A 20,170-nucleotide genomic window follows, 5' to 3' on the forward strand; every position below is an offset into this window, starting at 1 on the left:
AGCATTAAAAAAAAACCCTGGAGCTGAACGTAGGTTTTACAAGCACAACAACCAGGAGCATTGCTAACATTGGTTCCCACTCACAGCCTACAACTAGAGTGGGAACCCTTGGGTGTCAGACTGAGGACAGGCGTGGCAGTGGGCTGGTCCAGGCGCACTGAGCGATGAAAAACATCAGGGTCCACTGACTTGGAATCAGCTGAGGCCCTGAAATAGTCTGACAAAGGAACCCTAGTGTCGCAACCCAAGGGTGACAGATTTGTGATTAACCACATCTGCTTATTCTGAGGACGGCTTTGGGCTGTGGGTGTGCCGCACCCACACAGGAGACCCGCTCCTGAGGATGCACTGAGGTGAGTGGCCTGCACTGTCTGCTTATATTTGTTTAGTTGTGTCGAACAAGGCAATCGTGGCTAAATGGCAGGGCGTCGCACAGTCCTCCCTGGCGCGTGCATGAGCGGTATGTGCGCATTTTACTAATGTCTCAGTCCGACACGATGCTGTCCTTACTGCCGCGCTCTTTACGGATCGACTCAATTATATGTTGGCAAAAACGAATAAAACTGCTCGGTTCTTTCGCGCGCAGCATTTGGTCCATTTTGCAGTGCTTTCGTTTCTCCGCTGTGTTGTGCAGATAAAGGCTTGATGTGTGCACTTTCTGTCGTCTGAACGCAGAGTGAGACTGCAAGTGTGTGACGGCACTACCCTGCTGGTGCTCTGGCCATGCAGTGTCTCATCTCATGATGGCTTTCTGTTGTTTTCCAGTCACTCAGGCTCTTTGTGCTCCGGGCAGTTTATTAGTATGCGGGGCACCATGAGCTGTTTGGATGATTTGAAAATGTGATGGTCGTGAATGCGCGTGCAGTCGTGCAGTGTTGTGCCGTCGCCGCCAGCCTCTGCATTTTGCGGGTGGCCATTAGCGGATCCTCCGCTCTGCCGATGCTGATGCTGCAGCGCGTGCGAGTGTTGCTAGGCAGCCATGCTGGTGGAGGAACGGAGGATGCTAAAAACCCGCACAACGATATTGTGCATCCACGCTGACATATGAGGCTGTAGACTCAGTGTGGCGTGCTGCACTCACATGATTATCTGATCAATAGGCCGCTTCTCCTGGTCCTCCCCCATGTGACACAGTATGGTCTCTGGGAGTGTGCAGGTTATTTATTCATTTATTTATTTAAATCCCAGAGCACAATGGCAGACATTGAGTCTAGGCTGGATCTCGGCCACAGTAATGTAGAAGAAGTTGAAGTGTCTACTAAACAACCCTGTGATCTAAGTTCACTGCCCTTTCCTATATCGTATGTCAGGTGTTGAATTACTGAAAAGTGTCTGACAAAAACGAGCCTTTTATTATCACTACCAGAATCATTTACTTTTATAAACTGTGATTATACCATGCATTAGGGTTTGTCCAATACGAGTCACAGGATTTTGTAGCTTTATTCAGTCAAAAACACCTTAGTTTGTAATAATTTCTAGCGATTGAAATTTAAACATGAGATTTTGAGAGGTATGTAGACAGAATTAAATTTATGTGAGCAAAATATATTTGCAGTTTGTTGAAGTTCTTTAATTATTATTCAGCAGTTTCTCTCACATAATAATCCAATATTATACTGTAGTTAATGAAAACGAAACAACTTTAAAACTGTTGACTATAATGGAGTCCATCGCTTCACCATTTCTTATGCTGTTTTTCCATTCGTATAATTTGATATTGTTTATTATATTTAGGGTGGTTTGCTGAGGCGGAACCCAAATTTTCCATTAGAATCTGTAGAGTCGGGAATGTCCTCCTGCAGAATCAACAAAATGTATTATACTTTTTCATAAAAAATGCATTAATGCATTTTCCTTGTGTATGCTGCATTTCTGCAAGACACACAATCAAATGTTTAGAGTTAATTAGTTCATTTATTTGGGGGTTGAATACAGCAAAGATGCCCTTGTACGTTACAGTACGTAAATGTGCCATAACAATTTTAGTTTAGCATCGGCTTACCTTAGTCTTGTTTTGTGTTGTGTTAAGCAGGTATATTAGACTGACAGCGGCATGTGAAAATAAATTATGTTACAATTTATTATTACAATTGCAGTTGACTTTCAATTATACTAATCCAGAAGTATTCATGGTTGGATAGCTTTTTAGTGTGGACTGAGTTTAGAAAATAAAAACATGCTTTTTTCAGGTCATAAAATAAAAGAACAAGTTTGGAAATTTGAAAGTTTGTAAAGCATTTGCAATTGGGTTTTAATATGATCACAGTTATCCAGCTTTATCATATTTTGAAAAACTGTTAGTACAGGTACTGATTTGTTGTTCAATAACTGGTCTGGATCCACTGACCAGCCATTATGACATAAACCTAATGAAAGCATAACCAAGGAAAATCAATCCAGAGCACCTTAGGTATTATACCCCTCTCTGCCTCCTCGATACCCGTACAGACCTCCTAAAACCACTGCAAGTGGGTAGATTTACAACAGTCAATCAAACACATACAGTGGCTTCAGAAAGTATTCAGACCACTTCACTTTTTGCACACTTTGTGTTGGAGATTTAATTTTAAGTGGATAAATTGCCATTTTTGCTCATCTGTGCATACTCAATAACCCATAATGACAATGTGAAAACATGTTTTTAGAAATTATGCACATTTATGAAGAATCAGAAACTGAAATTTCTCATTTACAAAAGTATTCAGAACATTTTCCGTAGCACTCAAAATTATGGTCATGTGCATCCCTTTGGTAAAATTATCCTTGAGATGTGTCTAAAGCTTGACTGGAGTTCACCTACGGCAAATTTAAGTGACTGGACATAGTTTAGAAAGACACAACATCAATGAAGTCCAAGGCTACTCTCTGTAGACCTCTGGGATAAACCTGTTGATAGGCATTGATTAGGGCAGGGGTATAAAACCATTCCTAAAGCTTTGAAGGGATTCCAGGAGCACAGTGTCCTCAATAATTGTGAAATGGAAGTTGGCTGTCCAGCCAAACTGAGTAAGAACTAAGCAAAAAGGGTCTTGTTCAGGCAGGTGACCGAGAACCCAGCAGCACTCCATCAATCATTCCTTAAGGGTAGAGTGGCGAGACAGAGGCGACTTTGAGTAAAGGCCATACGACAGCCTGCTGGGAGTTTGCGAAACTTCATTTAAAGGACTCTCGGAGCATGAGGAAAAAGTTTCTCTGGTCTAATGCCTTTGGGCAGAAATCCAAGCATTATGTCTGGCGAGCACCAAGCACTGTTCATCACCTGCCTCATACCATTACTATGGCGAAGCATGGTGGTGGCAGTATCATGCTGTGGGAGTCTTCTCAGTGGCAGGGACAGGGAGACTGGTAAGGACTGAGGGAAGGATGAATGTAGCCAAATACAGAGAGGTCATTGAGTGCAGCACAACAGTGACCTGAAGCATAAAGCCAAGACAATGCTGGAGAGGCTTCAGGACAAGTCTCTGACTGTCCTTTAGTGGCTCAGCCAAAGCCCAGACCTAAACCCTATAGAACATCTGTGGAGACCTGAAGATGGCAGTTCACAGACTCTTCCCATCCAGTCTGACAGAGCTTGGGAGGATCTGCCAGGAAGAATGGGATAAACTGCCCAAATACAGGTGTGTAAAGCTCATAGAGACTCACTCTAAAAGATTTGAAGCTGTAATTGCTACCAAAAGGGGCTTCTACAAAGTACTGAATTAAAGGTCTGAATACTAAAAGAGAGATTTCAATTTTTGATTTTTAATAAATTTGCAAAAAATTCTAATAACATGTTTCACTTTGTCATGATGGGTTATTGAGTGTAGATTGATGGGCAAAAATGGCAATTTTATCCATTTAAAATTAGATCACAAAAGGTTCAAAAAGTGAAGGTGTCTGAATATTTTCTGAAGCCACTTTATGTGAGAATATAATGTGCAGCAAGCTCAATTTTGTAGAAAATTGGTGGTTTCGTTACATCTTTTTAAGATTGGTTTTAGGGCAAAGATCTCAGAGTGAAGCCTGATGTGACTTGCAGCATATCTAAATGTCAGCCATAGCAGTATGAAATTTCCTGATCCCTATGTCCAGGGGAGGGAGTCATAATTAGGTTACAGATGGCCTCATAAACAGCTTTTTAAAGTATTGAACTGTTTAAGTAATTCTGATTTTACAGTTTGGTTCCAAAGTAAGAACCAGCCTCTAGGAGAGGAAAGAATGGCAGAAAATCAGCATGGTCAGCCATCACAGTACGACTAAAGAAAAGAAGTGGCAATGGCGGGCCAGCAGCTGGATCTCCATGTCTCCCCTTAGTCATTAGGACCCTCCCTGGAGAGAGAGGCTTTCTGTCTGCAGCTGAGAGAGAGAGAGAGAGAGAGAAAGAGAGAGAGAACCATCCTCTATTGTGGGAGAAAAAGAGAGGTGCTGCTTTAAATTTTGGCTTTTATAGACTGCTGCTCAAAAGGCTAGTCTGACTGCATTTGAATGTTAATTACAAAGGTGTAAATATATGTGACAAACTCAAAAAATTCAAAGGAAAAAAACATCTTTTTTAAAATTAAATACTGTAGATTTAGCAGTAAGTTGAACAGAGCAGTTTTTATGTGAGAGCGGTTAGGCTTGCAAACAACACAATGCTCATATGTCAGTGTATGTTTAGGGAGCTCAATTAATCCTTAAGGGCATTGCTAATGTAATGTTTCAGTGCTTTTGAGCACAGGAAGCCTGATGTTAAAGTGCACAGTTTATCCAGAAACTCCATTAAAGGTTTAGTCATCTGTCTGAGTTTCTCATGTGCAGTGCAATGATATTTAGTAATGCACATGGATCTGATGCAGCTTTCTCATGTGCCTTTGGAGTGAGCTTCTTAAAAAAGCCGGTCCTGGATGTTAAAGACTAAAGGGATGGGATTGAGAGTGCATGCGATCGGGGATGCACAAAAAGATATGTTACAGTGAAGCAACAAATCTAGTAGGTAAGTAACTGAGTCAGTTAGTCAGATGTGGCACAGGAGGGAGGGTGTGGTGTGAGTAGGACCTTATCTGCTCTCTGCAGCACTGTGTGTATGCGTGAGAGTGTGAGTGAGAGAGTCAGTTGAGTATGTTTTATTTGAGGAGTGGCCAGCTCTTTTCTGAAGATCCTTACAGTAAGTCTTTACTCTTTCTCCAATTACTGAGTCGTATCACCCACTAACTTCCTGTTAGAGGTTCTGACGCTGCCGTCTGTGTTTGAGCTTTTATTGCTAATGCTGTATTTTCTATAGCTCTGCATTTCCACTTACCAGTGCCCTGAGGAATCCAGTATCCTTAATGTGAGGGTAGGTTTTTCATCATAATGCTGTCATTTGAAAATACAAGGGAATCGAGGCTTAATGTGCATTCCAATGTACTGTTTATTTTTGTATTTGCCGACAGGAAACTCAGCTTACATGTTAATGCAAGATACAAAAGGATTGGTTCGGGTTTGAATTGTAAGTGAGCATTTTGATTGAACTAAAAACTGTTATTTAATATTTGATCATCTTTGTTGGATCTCCTCAGAGTTTTAAACTCCCTCTGGGCTGATGAGCACTCTCAGATCCTTAGGCAGGAACTTAAAATCATGGGCTCAGGAAGATTAGAGAATATTCTTCTCATTGCATTTCTATCATTTGCACATTTACTTACTTACTCTGGAAAGGATTATGGCTGCTGCTATGGGAGCATATGGCTAGTATAATTAGAACAGTTGTTTTCTTTTATCTTAATTTCATAGATTTACTTTTTGTGATGTCTTTAAACCTGTTATTTTCAATCTTTTACCTTTAAAATATAATTACCCCATCCCCATTGTAATGGACATGTACCTGATTTGCATTAATTTCGTATTGGGTGTTGACAGGAAGTAATGAATTGAAAAAATGGAAACTGTGTTAGCATCATCAGTAGGTTTGATGGCCATCCTTGGGCACCTTAGACTCATCCTGTCTGAAGATCCAGCCATAGGGAAGGGCCGGTTAAGTTGCCATGAATTGTTCCATTATTTCAATAAGTGAGTGTGTGATTTATAATGTGTTCCTGACTTATGTGTAGTGATATGCCTTTTTAGCCGATCTCTGTTTTCAGGCTGTTTACTGTACAATTCAGACAATTCAGGTTTTGAAATGGAACCTCATCGGTATCTTGTCAAACAAGCTTACCCAGCCATGCCTTGTTTCTCACAAAATGGCAGTGGAGACAAATCAGAGTTGGAAAATCTGGATGCTCAGCGGTCTATGCTGGTCTGCTGCTGGAACTATCTCAAATTTTGACTCGTTTTATTGAAAGAGACATGAAAAGGCACTGGACATATCAACATTTAAAGAGTCAGCATCAGTTTGGGAAAAAAATCATAATATTTTTATACAAATATTTTTAACTAGAACTATTGTTACTTTTTTCTAAGGAGTGTAAGAAATAGCTCAACATTTTGGGAGATGCACTTGTTTGCTTCCTTGCCGAGAGTTAGATGAGAAGCTTAATATAATTCTCAAATCTGTCTGACCAATACGAAGCTACAGCCAGCAGCTGGTTATCTTAGCTAAGCTGCAAGACTGCAAACAGGGAAACAGCTAGCCTGGCTCTGTCCGAAGCATACAAAATCCGCAAATCAACCATTTGACAGGTGATCAGTAGAGACTCCAGGAAGTTACTGATCCTGGCCAAGTAAATAGTCTGGTACATAAACCCTGTAAAACCGCAACTTGTTATTTTTACTTTTCAATTTCTGTACAATTTAAACAAATGAGATATAACATGTTAATTAGTGAGCTTTAGAAGTGCTGTTAGGTAGATTTTGTTACCTTTGGACACAGCTGGATTAGCTGTGTCCGACTCTTTCCAGTCTATCTACTGAGCTAAGCTAACTGCCTCTCTTCTGTAGCTTCAAAGTTAATAGACCAATATGAAAGTGGTATTGATCTTTTCATCTAACTCTTGGAAAGACAGTGAAAAAAATGTCAGCTATAGTTTATCGTATCAGAATGTTTGCTCTTGTCTTTTTGCCATGGCAGTTTGAAAACGCTGCTCTATTTATAAGTGCTGTTTTAGCAGCATTAGAATCTTACTGACACTGTCTTTACAGTTCTCCCGCCCCACAGCTGGTTGTAAGACACCCACTGCAAAACAGTAAAAGATGAGCAAGTCCCCCACCCCCAAGGGCACCCCGGTGCAGCGCAGCCCCAGTGATGGGGTCCCCGAGGGCCTCCAGAGTCCTCAGCATTCCACACCTGGCTCCGGACCCCAGCATAAAAAACGTATCTCCAGCCTCCTTCAGAGTCCGGTGAGATTGCGGTTTGTCCTCTTTTGCATGATTTAGTATCTTTGTCTGCCTCCTCTCCTCTAGATGTCATTATCTCCTCACATTTGAGTATATGTGTTCTCAAATGCCACTTGACAGCTTGGGCTGAAGTCAGTGCTGGCCTCCATTCTGAGTGCATGTGTTCAAAGCTACTGTGAATTTTTATGATTATGGCATCTTTCAAATTATTCTGATGGTATGAGTTTTTGTTTTTAGAAAATGAGACAATCCAGGGTTTGACAAATACAGAAATGACCAAATCCTACATAAAAGGGCTTTAATTATTATCATGAAACTGAAATTATTTGTATTATATGGTTTATGTATACATGTATGTATGATGATACATTAACATCTGTGTTTGTGTGTCTCTGTGTTTGGGTGCAGTCATTCAGGGAGGAGTTGGATGTGCTGATCCAGGAACAGATGAAGAAGGGTGGCAGCTCATCCAACCTATGGGCGCTGAGACAGCTCGCTGATTTCATGGCCTCACATGGCTCTCCCGCTGCTCTATCAGTCTCCCCTTCCAGTATATGCACAAAACCTTTGATTAACCTTCTAAAAGAGTACTCCAGCCATTTATTATTTTACTCCAGTAACACTGTTGAACTCATGATGGATATTAAAAAAAAAAAAAAAAATCAAAATTGATTCAGCAGAACCAGAGATATTGTCCTTTTTTTCCCCACCATGTCAAAACCGGTTGCCTACATTACCCACAATGCAACTCCACCATCAATAGTTCAGTGAGAGATTCTGGTTTGTGCAGCTGGTAGCAACTATTTAATTTTAATTAATATTTTTAAACTTGGAGTCTTCAGCTCCATCAACAACTTTTTCCCCATATGTAGAAGTGCTCTCATCAAAACTTTGATGTATAAAATGGGTAGAGTTCCGCTTTAATATACTGAATGTGCTTTAAAAATACCATTATTAGGCGTGGCGTTTCATTATTTGTCCTGAAGTGTCGGTATTGCCATGTCTGTTGTATTTTTGGCAACAATGTTTGATTTTTAGCTTGGATACCCATTTGCTAACCCATTAGATGTCTTCACCATACCCCAGGTGCACGTCTCCCACTCTTAAGACAAGTCCTTCATTATTCTTTGATCATTCTGCTGTGTTCCATTGTCACCTTGTTACCCTCACATGCATAAACAGCGTTTGCCATGGACAGATGAAGTCACTAGATTTGATGGTAGTCACTTTTGAGAAACAAAGTCGCCAGAGTCGAAAGCTGAAACGACAAGCGAGCTGGTTAATCGGGCAGAGCGTTTGGTGCTTGAATGTTTTGAGATCATTAGTAGCTCCTCTGCGGTTAGCTGGTCTGTTCTATTTCATCGTAAGCTACAGAGCTGCTGTTAGATATTAGCAGATGCTAGCACATTAATCAGTAATATTTCCTTTTAACCCAAGTGTTCTGCTGTTAGCCTCGGTCTCTCATTATTAACACTGGATTATCCATTATTAGACTATCAGCTGTTACTCTGGGCATTCATTTCATCATTAGACTGGGTGTTGTATCTACTCATCATAAAATAGTGTAGATAATCTTCCATTCTGCTTCAATCACTTAATTTGCTTGGTGGTTCAGTGATATTATATGCTTGCCTGCCACAGTTTGAACTAATAACATTAATTAATGTGTGCATTTCATTTATACAGCAGGACCTGGTACTGTTCAACTAAGGCTAGAAACTTTTTTTGGGGGGAGAAATAGTGAATCCCACCCGGGCAGGCAGTGCACAGGGCTAGTTCAAATAAATGAATCAAACCGATTACACTTGAAATCAGCTGTACTATTGCCAATGAATGTAAACTGAAGTCTGTTTTCTACATAAAACTCCATTCAAAAGCAGCTCAGACATTGATTTACTTTACTCATGAAAATAAATAGAAACAACAGTGAAAGCAGCAGTAAAAATGCCCACAGGCGGCCCAGTGTGGGTGGTGCTGGTGTTCCCTGGTGACCTGGAGTGTCTGGTGTGTTTCTACCCTCAATGGAACAGTGTCACTGTTAATTAGTTCCACCTGTGTTATTCCTGCTATGACAAGTTAAAATGTCTGCTGTGAGAAATGCTTATTGCTGTGCCGTCGAAAATTATAATGCATATTATGATTGAGCGAAAACATTAGTGTGTTTGTAAAAATATAGGAGTGTGGGTGACGAGCACAAATATTTAAATTGCCCAGAAAGAAAGTATTTATTTGTGCTGTTGGTGTAGTTGTAATTGTTTAACTGGGGTTAGGGTTAAAGGCCCTGTCAATCCTCCTGGGCTGTGCTCAGGCTAAATTTCAGGGGATTACATAAAGTCACTTCAATCCATCAATCCATAATAATGACGATAAACATGTAAGTTGCCCTGCCGAGTCAGGGAAAAGTATTTAGAAAACTAATGAATTATTGAAAGTGTAAAATATACATATTATCCATTTCATGGATACTCATGAATACTTACTTATTCATACATGCACTTAAAGCAAACCTCAAAAAAACTGTTATCATTGCACAAAAACATGCGTACTCGAAGCAACAAGAAAAATGATGCCCACATTCTTAAAACCAGAAGAAAATGCAACGTACAGGCTATTATCCATCAGTGCCATTTTCCTTATGTTGAAATGTGTACATTTAAAATAATCAATAAACCACTTCACTACTTAACTTTGTTCTCTGTGCAGACCATCATCCTCACTCCACACACTCTATGTCTCTGTCTGGTTTTCTTCTCCCACCACACAGATATGATGATGGTGACACCCATCAACGACCTGCATGGGTGGGAGCCTGGCAGCATGGTGAAGGGGGAGAGATTGATGCGCTGCAAGCTGGCCAGCACCCATCGCCTGTTCGACCTCTACGGCTGGGCCCTGATCAGCCACACCTGTCTCACTGTTAGTTTTACTATTGTTTCACATTATATTTCCAACATTTTAAATATATGTTGTTTTTCCATAACTCATATTAGCTGAACAGACTCTTGATCAACATATGTAGTAGGTACTGAAATATGGTATACTTTAACTGGCTATGGTCAGTTTGGTCATCTCTGGTAATCTAGCTAACCTCTGGAATGAGTTGAGTGGAACAGGCTGATTGGCTCAATAGATACAAGAAGAGAAAGAATGGAAGGGTAAGTTCCAAATATGGAAAGAGAAAAATCAGTTTATTTGTATTAGACATGATTAGAATGATTAGCTCCAAGTAAAATGAAGGACACTGAACATATGACGTTAGAACAGTAGATACAGAATAAAAGTGCTGCACTAACAAGCTTAGGAAGATACCTGTTATCTGTGATCAGTTAACAGAAATCTGTGTTTTTTTGCACCGTTTTCATCTTTTTTTGCCATGCAAATGGAAAGGCACCAGAAGGGTTTACGCAAAATAGCATAATTGTTTGCATTATTGATGTCTTCTGTCTTTACCTATGTTCCTTTTCCTCCCTGTCAGCTACGTGTCAGTAAAGAGCAGGAACACTTCCTGGTGCTTCCAGACGGCCTGGCCTACAGTGAGGTGACTGGATCCAGTCTGGTGAGTAAGACTAATCACAGTCAGGATAAAGGCTACCCCCAAGAGTAGCCTTTAAGGCAAGGCCAGAATGGGTCCACAGCCCCGAGGTAGGGAATTGTTCGCATCTAGTCAAAATGCCACTATATTGCCAGCAAAATATACAATTGATTATGAGTTTGTTTCCCAAACATTCATATATCGAGAGGATCCAGTTTTTTCAAACATTTGGAACTAATACTGCTGAATCTTTTCTGAGAAACACATGCTGATGGTGCTGTGTGCTTTCACAGGTAAAGGTGAATATCCTGGGTGAGGTGGTGGAGAAGGGCAGCACCAACCTGGGCGTGGATGCAGAGAAGTTCAGCCTGCACTCGGCAATCTACTCGGCCCGGCCAGATGTTCGCTGTCTGCTTCACCTCCACACACCGGCCACAGCTGCGGTGAGTCAGCCTGGGCTGATGCCGAGGGAGAGGTTGGCATTAGCTCACAGCTCTGTCCTGTCTTGTTCAGAGGAGATGCAATTACACTTCTGCTGGTCACATCCAGATTGCACAGAAGAAGCCACAGCTGAGTGGCTGGCATCCATATCCTAAACACAGAGTATCATTTCAATTACATATTTTAGGTCATTGGTGATTATGGATATTATTTCATAAATGTAGCAATTCCAAAGTCATCTTGTTCTGTTTGAGCCTGATAACGTTACACCATTGTCCAGCATGGATTGGCTTGTAGAGCACATTGTGCCTTCAGCATTGAGAATATGAGCATGTTTCATGATCTTTGCTGCCACAACTGACAGCTAATTATCTCCAGGTGTCAGCTATGAAGTGCGGCCTGCTGCCACTGTCCCATGAGGCTCTGCTAGTTGGTGACGTGGCCTACTATGACTACAATGGAGTCATGGAGGAGGAGGAGGAAAGAGTGGAGCTGCAGAAGAGCTTGGGACCCACTTGTAAGGTGAGCACACCAAGTGAAGCGGAACCGTTAATATGATACCTGCATATAATCGCCTGATTCAGCAGGTACCACTCCTGTGCCTCCCACATTGGCTGTTGGCGCTTTAAGAATGAACAGAGAAAGGGCATAAGGTGATGTTGCCTCACCCTGGGTTAATTATTGAAGTTACCGCTGCTGCTCACAGTTGAAACTTATGAGTTCCTTTTATTTCAGCGTTAATGTTGATTTTCTGTGCATCCCAGGTTCTGGTCCTGAGGAATCACGGCATCGTGGCTCTCGGGGAGTCTGTGGAGGAAGCCTTCTACACCATCTACCACATCCAGGCTGCCTGCCAGATCCAGGTTTTGTAAACCGGCGCACACACACTCTACTGACTAATAGCTGACATACTGGAGACAAAGTGCTGCCAAAGTGGTGTGTGAGCTGGCATGTGTAATAGAATGTAGAATATACTGTAGATGCACCAATGTTACACCTGGGCAGTTGCCCTTCTCTGGGTCCCCTTCCCTGTAATTCAGCCGGCATCTCTTCACTGCAGTATAATAGACTACAGGAGTGTTGTGTGCCAAAGAGACACTGCAGTAATCCCACAGGACCAACAGTGGCCTGAAGAGAAGCGGAAATGTGAAAGTACGGTCATCCATCCCTCAGAACTATAGAGGTTGATGTGTTATATTTTCCCATCTCACAGAAATGAGGTGAAGGTACTTTTGGGCAAGGCACCATGCTTGCATGAATATGTGTGTGTGTGTGTGTGTGTGTGTGTGTGTGTGTGTGTGTGTGTGTGTGTGTGTGTGTGTGTGTGTGTGTGTGTGTGTGTGTGTGTGTGTGTGTGTAGCAGAACCTTGCTGAAAAGAAAAAAGGATCTCAGTAAGATTCTGGAATAAAAAGAGCTGAAGAGACGCTGTAACTTATTCTTAATCAGGGTTTTTTTTGTTTTTGTTTTTCCAGGTGTCAGCTTTGTGTTGTGCTGGTGGTGAACAGAACCTGATTTTGTTGGATCGGGCCACCCATAAACCCAACCCGGCTGGCACCGTGGGCTGGGCTGGCTCCACCTTTGGGCCGCTGCACAAGAGCCGCATTGGGGAGCATGAGTTTGAAGCCCTCATGAGAACTCTGGATAACCTGGTAGGCAACAGTTACACCGAAGACACCCATGTTTACAATGATTGTTGATAAAGGATAAAGGAATCTGATCGTGTAAACACTTAATTTATAAACGAACAAAAAAAACCCCATCTATTCTAATGAATATCATGTGAATGCAGCATAAGCCCTTTGAGAAGTACTGCTCCATATCCTGCTTCACAATAAAAGCACAAATGTCTTCCTGTGGTTTACAGATGGAAAGCTTTTAACGAAAAGCAGCAGCATCATGTAATGTTCAGATTGCATCAGCAGTAACTCAACAGCAAATCCGTCTTTGATACAGTTTTTCTGTGACATAAAAGTGCAAACCACAAAATCTCCTGTTGTCCAAAATACATTATACAGGAGCTACTGCCGTCAGCTGACCATAGTAAGAAAATAATATAACATCAAATGCTGTAATTCCCTGTTGAGGTGGCAGTGGATATGCATGTCGATATAGAATGGCAAAACACAGTGCAGCTGAAATGAGGGCCACGAGAAAAGTGCCTATTAGCTGTCCATCAGAGGGTGAGGTGATGCTGTCTACAGCATCCCTACACACTAAAACCTCCTCCATCTGTTGTTTTTCAGGGCTACCGTACCGGCTACGCATACCGTTTCCCTGTGCTGCTGGAGCGATCGCGGATGCGGAGGGAGGTGGAGGTGCCTGCGACCGTCACAGCCTTCCACCAGTTTGACGACGATGGAGTCCACCCGGCTCTGAGGCAGCACCCTTTTGCCCAGCGCCAGCAGCAGGAGAGGACCCGGTGGCTCAACACCCCTAACACCTACCAAAAAGTCAGCCAAGAGCAAGCCAGTCCTGGGCACCAGCGCACCACTGTGAGGCTCTGGGAAGCATGTCTTGTGATTTATTGAACCGATTGCACTATAGGAGTTCAAGAATTGTCTAAAATAAAGTTGCAGACCACATGTTAGAGATAACTGTGATGGTTCCAACTGCAGTCCAAAATTCATTGCACCATCCACAACATTGTGCAGGCTACGGTGCATTGTGGCCATCGTGACCTAAAAGTTGTGTAATGTTTCCCACTCAGATAGTGAGGGATACGTAGACTGACTGTCTGTAGATATAAAAAAAATTATAAAGAAGCTGGGGCTTGAAGCTTGCTGAGATGAGGCGTTCTGTTTTAGGATGATGACTGATGTTCAGAGGAGTCAGACACAGTAACAGAGTAATTAACTCGCCATTTCTCTGATGATTTAAAAACAAATTGATGATATTTGATGTGCATTCTACCAAGGGTATTGGTATGTCCAAAATCAACCTCTGATTGATGTTCACTGGGGAGCACTGTTTTTTTATTTCTGTGTACCTCAGAGAAAAAGAGGGGTCAGAGCTGGAGTGCCAAGTCCTTCAGAGAGAAAAGCAACATGAGACTGGTTGCCTTACATCAGTGGGAGGAGCTTGGCTCTCCCTCTGTTTTCTGTCCTCCGCTGTCCCTCCCACCCGCCTCTCTCTCTCTCTCTCTCCTCTTCTCTGCATTGCAGGGGAAAGCCCACTGCTTAGAGATGACTACTGCAATGCAGAGTCTGCCCTCTGGTGGCAAAATATAAATCTCCTTCATAAAAACAGACTTCATAAGGAAAAAAAAAAGTGTAAAGAAGAAAGTGGCTTTCAGGCCAGGATTCTCTATACTTTGGACATACTGAGTCGTAGACTTCCTCTAATATTTCTTTTAAAGTGGATTATGAGATACTCTTTTCATGTTGGTTTTCTCTTCCCTAGTGGTTGAAGACAGAGGAGGTGACACAAGCTGGCAGCACATCCATTAAGATAGAGAACCCAAACCAGTTTGTTCCTCTTTTCACCAACCCTCAAGAGGTGATTGAGACACGAAACAAGGTAACTTTTCCTCGCTTTTGTCTGCTTCTGTCTCTCACAAATCCTAGCTTCGCCTTCTACGTTCAGTTGTATGAATCAAAAAATGTTTTCAATAAATTTTGTCTCCTCAGATCCGACAACAGAATCGCCAGGACATGAAGACAGCAGGACCACAGTCGCAAGTCCTTGCCAGCGTTATAACAGAGGACAGTCCACCAGTAAACTACATCCTCCGTCCTCGCCAAACATCTGTCTCTGTTTCTCTCCAAGTCCTTTTCTTGAACTGCAGGGTTAAAAGCTGTCCTTTTGTGTCTCTGCTTGTGTATTAGTCCCCAGTCAGCCCACCCAAAGTCCCACCAGAGCCAGAACCTCCCAATCCCTTCAACCAGCTGACGGACCAGGAGCTGGAGGAGTACCGCAAAGAAGTGCAGAGGAAACAGGATGGAGGGACCAATGGTACGGTTAATTCACCTCAACTCACAGCTGCTCAAAGGACTATATTAACTCTATTTACTTTGTTAAGCATACAGCATATAGTACTGTAATAACCCTTGTATACAGTAGATATGTTTATTCTTAAGTTTTGAACTGGATATAGTCTTAAAGCAGTATTAGAATGTTGTTATTAATAGTTTTAGTATGTAGTCATATAGTCTTATACACTATATGGCCAAGGTATGTGGACACTTTAAAATCATACCCATATGCGGTAGTTGAACATCTTGTTCAGTTCGAGATAACTGTTTTGAATAGGCTGGTGCTCAGCTAGCAAGTTAGCTGTGACCGTTGTGAATATAAATCAGTCTTAGCTTAAAAATAGAGGCTGGATACAAATGTACATCTGTGCTCAAACCAAAGAAGAACAAAAAAGAAAAAAAGCTAATAAAAGATCATTTATTTGACTCTTTCATTTAAGTTTTCATTTCTTTTATCAACTGATTGGAGAAGGAAAAATAAAAAGCTTTTCAGTTTTTTACCACCTGACTGTAGTTTAAGAGAAAACCAAAAGGCTCAATATTTCTATTTACTCTCTATTTAATTATTTAACCACCACTAGTATTTATTGATGATCTGATTTTTGATTTGTCGGATGATCTTTTACTGACTTTTGACAGTCTTGGGACCACAGGGGTGTCCACACACTTACGGTTATGTAGTGTAGACATAAAAACAGGGAAAAATGCCAGCCTTCTCTTTCACCAGTAAAACATTATGCACTTTCTTCTAACCATCTTAAAGGTGCTGTGTGTTGCATTTTCAAATACTACTATATCAATTTCAAATTAAAAGCTCCACCAGGTTTTCACTTATTCCACCATCTGTTATTGTACGAAAATGTGAAATCTTTAGCCCTGTTTGTGTTGTCTTTTTCCCTGCTCCATTTTGTGTTGTAAAGCAATGCAACGGATTTTTGCTTTTTGCATGTAACTTAATGTAAAATGCAGTATAGAGGCTGGTGGACACTAACAATCTTGTTCACAGTAATCAATAAATGTTTTAAATTCTATAATCATTTTTGAAGTTAAAATGCTACACACAGCAACCGTAAGCAAACTGGATTTCACTTGTGACTGTTGTGTTGAGTGTGTTAATTTCTCTTTGCCTCACAAATTTAACTTACTGCATAGCTGAACCCTCTCTGTTCCTCACCGTGTGTGTCTTTGTGTGTATTTGCACAAGTAGGGGAGGAGGTGGCAAATGACAAGGAATGTCCACCTGCTACCTCCCCCACAAAGGGCTCTCCGCCCAGCAGCCCTCCTCTCTCAGGTGAGGCTTGGCAGAGCATCGACCGTTTGCCCTGCTTGCCTTGCATACCGCTATCTGACCAGACGCGTGCTCCAAGTCTTACATGGACTCATGTGTGACTTAGTGCTGTTTCTGCCCTCTCATGCTTCAGATGCTCACTGACAGTCATGTTACTCCTCCTCATATGCAGTAGATACTGTCTCTGATCAGACTTCTCATTCACAAAAAACTGGGCAATAAAATGACAAATTTCTGTATATTCACACAGATTGTTCAAAGGTTTGCCTTGTAGATTAAATATATGCATCGGTATTATTTTGTTATTTTAAAGCCCCTGAAGCTTGGCTTCAAATCTTAAGTATTTCTTTGCAATGTTATATATTTATGACTTTATAAGCAGCAAATAAAGAAAAAAAAACATACACACACATTTAGTATCATTAATTAGGATTTAACACTCAAAAAAATTCAGTTGAATCTGCTTCATTAGCACTGTGTGGGTGTGTTTTGATCAGATGTGATTGACAGCGACCTAAAAACCCTCTACTTGTCATCAGACTTTGATTCAAACGTAGCGTAGGAAGAAGCTGAATGTAATTTTCACAATAAAAGCGTGTGCATAAGAGAGATTGGTGACCTTAGAGTCATGCTTATACGTAGTATTGAAAAGCCCTGAACCGTACAATATCAGGATAATGACAACTTAATGTTGTATACTAATAATAATATAACAAAAGTCACTAAAAAATTGACTACATAGACTGTAACTGCAAATTCAACATAAAGCATATGTAGTATATTAAAGTTTGAACATTGCTTGATTCTCCATAAGATAAGATGAGACTTAATTCATCCTCAGAGGGGAAGTTCACATTACAGCAGTACAAGAAACAGTCTGAGGGTGTAGAAAACAGATCTGAAGTGTAGACTTTCAGCTTTAATTCAAGGGGTTTAGAAGCTCAAAACTTAGAAGCTTCAGTGAATGTTAAATTCACTGAAGACTGCCAGTACCTTTTCGGACAAGTCAGAAATATCAATAAAATTGATATTTGTCAGTTCTCAAGTAGCAACATCACAATTTAGGCATCATCAGTTACAAATAGAGTCTTGCATTCAACATTTTTCTTAGGCCAAAGAATAGTATTAGCAAAATGAACCTAATGTATCAGAGGTAAAAGTACTGATTATGCAGGAAAAACTGCAGGAATATTACTATTGACACTTGTGTGCAGTAAGTAGCATTTTATTGTTGTAGTACTGCTACAGCTGCTACTTTTAGGTGGTTTATAACAAGATTTTATAAGATGAACTATGTTTCGTATATAACATCTTAAACGGAAAAGTAAAAACGATATCTATCAAATAAATGTATTTGAATAAAAAGTAAGTACAATACTTGAGTAAATGGACTCGGTTAGTTTCCACCACTGAGTCACTGAATTTAAGTAAACCCTGGTACAAAGGTAAAATTTCAGATAATTGGTCCTAGTGACATTTATTTGTTAGATATGATATGGAGTAACATGGGGCGTCAGGTTTTGATGGCATGTGTGACAGAACTTTCTCATGAAAACCGTTCAGCATGACACAGGTGTAATAATAAAGGCTCTTTGTCATGTAGCTCTGCCAGTAAACTTGCATGGCCAACACCTGAGCTCATGTAAATGGAATCCAGCCATTTTTAATGTTGTTAGTTACACCTGTGTAGGTTAAAATGTCTGGTAAGAGTCTGCTGTTTTGGCTGTTAATGTTTGATTTTCTATATTTCAGCCCTTTGTAGGGAAATCCATCTGTCTGTGTACCTACTGTATGTGTTGTACTCTCTCCCTCTGTGTCTGTCTGTCCTTTTCTGTGTTACTCCTCGCCGATTTGTAGGTGCTTTGGTCTTTTCTCACTAGTAAGTCAAGATAAACCATATGACAACCCACTTCTCATTAAGCAAGCATGTTCATCTGCAGCGATATGTCTAGCATGTAGCTCTGCAGCTCCACCCCTCTCAAGGCTTTCTGTCTGATTGCTTAAAATTCTTTTTATTTATTTATTTATTTATTTTATTTTTTTACGATACTCGGAGCAGAAGAGGCAAAGACCGACTCGCCAGCCATACAGAACGGAGGCGAGGAGGAGAAGCAGACAACAGAAGAACTGGAGAAAGGCATGAAGGCTCTTTCAACCAACGACACCTCCTCCCCCCCTGCTCCTCCAACCGCCAAACCACAAGGTGGCACCCCAGAGGGTTCCCCCTCTAAGTCCCCATCCAAGAAGAAGAAGAAGTTCAAGCCGCCGTCGTTCCTGAAAAAGAGCAAGAAGCAGAAGGAGAAAGCAGAAGTCTGAGGCGTGCTGACACACCAGACCTCGGTGAAATACTACTGTGAAATATTTCTTAGTGTATGGTGTATGAGTAGCAGATGGAGTTAACCACATCAGATCTATTCAAAAAGTCAGCTAAGATGTCGTTCACACACAGAGTGTACTAAACTGATTCTCAGATGCTTTACTGTAAACTGCTACTCACTGATTTGATCTGAGGTTGTTTATCCTAAGCAGGTTAAAAACACTGATAATTATTTTCACATACTATTTGACCCAGGTCGGATACAACCCAACATTTTGACGCACCACTACTTGTCTCTCTCTCTCACACACACAGACGTACAGACATGAACACACAAACACACAGTCCGTGTATTATTCGTGTTATTTTCACCTGCTGTGCTAACAAACCATTACTTACCTTCATTGTATAGGCATTCAGACATGTTCGTTTTTCAAACTGGGATTATAACTGTGATCCTGTGCACTTGCCGCTCAGAATTTGTTTCATGTTTTTTAACCACACTTTTAAAACACACAGTGGAAATTTAAGTCCCTATGAATTATGCACCCCTTATCCATCTATAGGCACTTGACATATGTATATTGACTTTCTAGTATGTTGCATTTAGTTCATCATAGGCATCTTCTAGTCATGATTTGGTTTCTAATTATCAGATAGATGTTGCAGGTATATTACGTGGACACAGGGGCAGTACATGTAGAATTATACTGATAGCTACTGATTGTGCTCTTCTGAATGCTGGTTTTGTGTAAAACTATCAGCCTTTTGACGTTATTTCAGCAGGGATGAACATGGAGAAAGAAAGGAGGGGAAAATGTACTTGCTCGCAACAAAACACAAGCCGCTAGAAATGCCACTATCAACAAAAAAAAAGGATAAAGCATAAAAGAATTTGTCGCTTCTCAATGCAGTTTGAAACCCAGTAACAGAAGATACTGAAGGTACTAAACATTCCACTTTTGTCATTTTCTTTTAAATGTATGTGTGCAAAATACCTCTAAACAGTTGGAATTATCTTCTGTATGAAACAGTAGCTCTTATGAAAATGCTGATGTGTGATGTTTGCTTATGGTTTTAATTTATTTTATATTAGAATGTATAAGTGAGTGTTGCAAGGTTACCATGTATCAGTCATTAAAGGTCAAGTTTGATTTAAAACCAACTGGACATGTAGTTTATGTCTCATCTTTCTCTGCTTGATTATTTTGTAATCATTTTACTTTTTTCCTCCTGTATTAACCACAGCATCAAATGTTAAAGTAGCCTTAAAGAGTGAAAAGGCTTCAGGATGCCACAAAAGTATGGTTGCGAAAGGTACATTTACACTGTGGAGGTTGGG

General features: G+C 40.9%; 1 protein-coding gene across 10 annotated transcripts; it reads left to right on the forward strand.

The window, feature by feature from the left end:
- The first annotated feature begins 123 nt into the window (after positions 1–123).
- Positions 124–19,956, forward strand: add2 (adducin 2 (beta)). Of its 10 annotated transcripts, none has more exons than XM_040155430.1 (16): positions 124–353; positions 5,246–5,299; positions 5,397–5,452; positions 7,084–7,281; positions 7,687–7,828; positions 10,043–10,194; positions 10,754–10,834; positions 11,104–11,253; positions 11,630–11,773; positions 12,016–12,114; positions 12,725–12,901; positions 13,496–13,744; positions 14,652–14,768; positions 14,879–14,965; positions 15,077–15,203; positions 18,571–19,956. In XM_040155430.1, exons 4-16 carry the CDS (start codon positions 7,135–7,137, stop codon positions 18,825–18,827), a joined length of 1,929 nt encoding a protein of 642 aa, XP_040011364.1. In that variant the 5' UTR covers positions 124–353; positions 5,246–5,299; positions 5,397–5,452; positions 7,084–7,134; the 3' UTR covers positions 18,828–19,956. The 10 variants fall into 10 exon arrangements, with proteins under 10 accessions (XP_040011364.1, XP_040011367.1, XP_040011369.1 ...); XM_040155429.1 differs by lacking the exon at positions 124–353 and adding an exon at positions 5,102–5,128; XM_040155431.1 differs by lacking the exon at positions 124–353 and adding an exon at positions 5,898–6,012 and having other exon boundaries at positions 5,157–5,299.
- Positions 19,957–20,170: the final 214 nt, after the last annotated feature.

Source organism: Xiphias gladius, chromosome 19 (assembly GCF_016859285.1).
Source record: "Xiphias gladius isolate SHS-SW01 ecotype Sanya breed wild chromosome 19, ASM1685928v1, whole genome shotgun sequence".
NCBI classification, from domain to species: Eukaryota; Metazoa; Chordata; class Actinopteri; order Istiophoriformes; family Xiphiidae; genus Xiphias; species Xiphias gladius.

Bases quoted from the DNA above. Each gene is read 5' to 3' on its own strand.
- add2 (XM_040155436.1), top strand. From the start codon at position 7,135: ATGAGCAAGTCCCCCACCCCCAAGGGCACCCCGGTGCAGCGCAGCCCC. The intron at 10,195-10,753 runs GTTAGTTTTACT...CCTCCCTGTCAG, and splicing joins TCAGCCACACCTGTCTCACT to CTACGTGTCAGTAAAGAGCA. The intron at 11,254-11,629 runs GTGAGTCAGCCT...AATTATCTCCAG, and splicing joins ACACACCGGCCACAGCTGCG to GTGTCAGCTATGAAGTGCGG.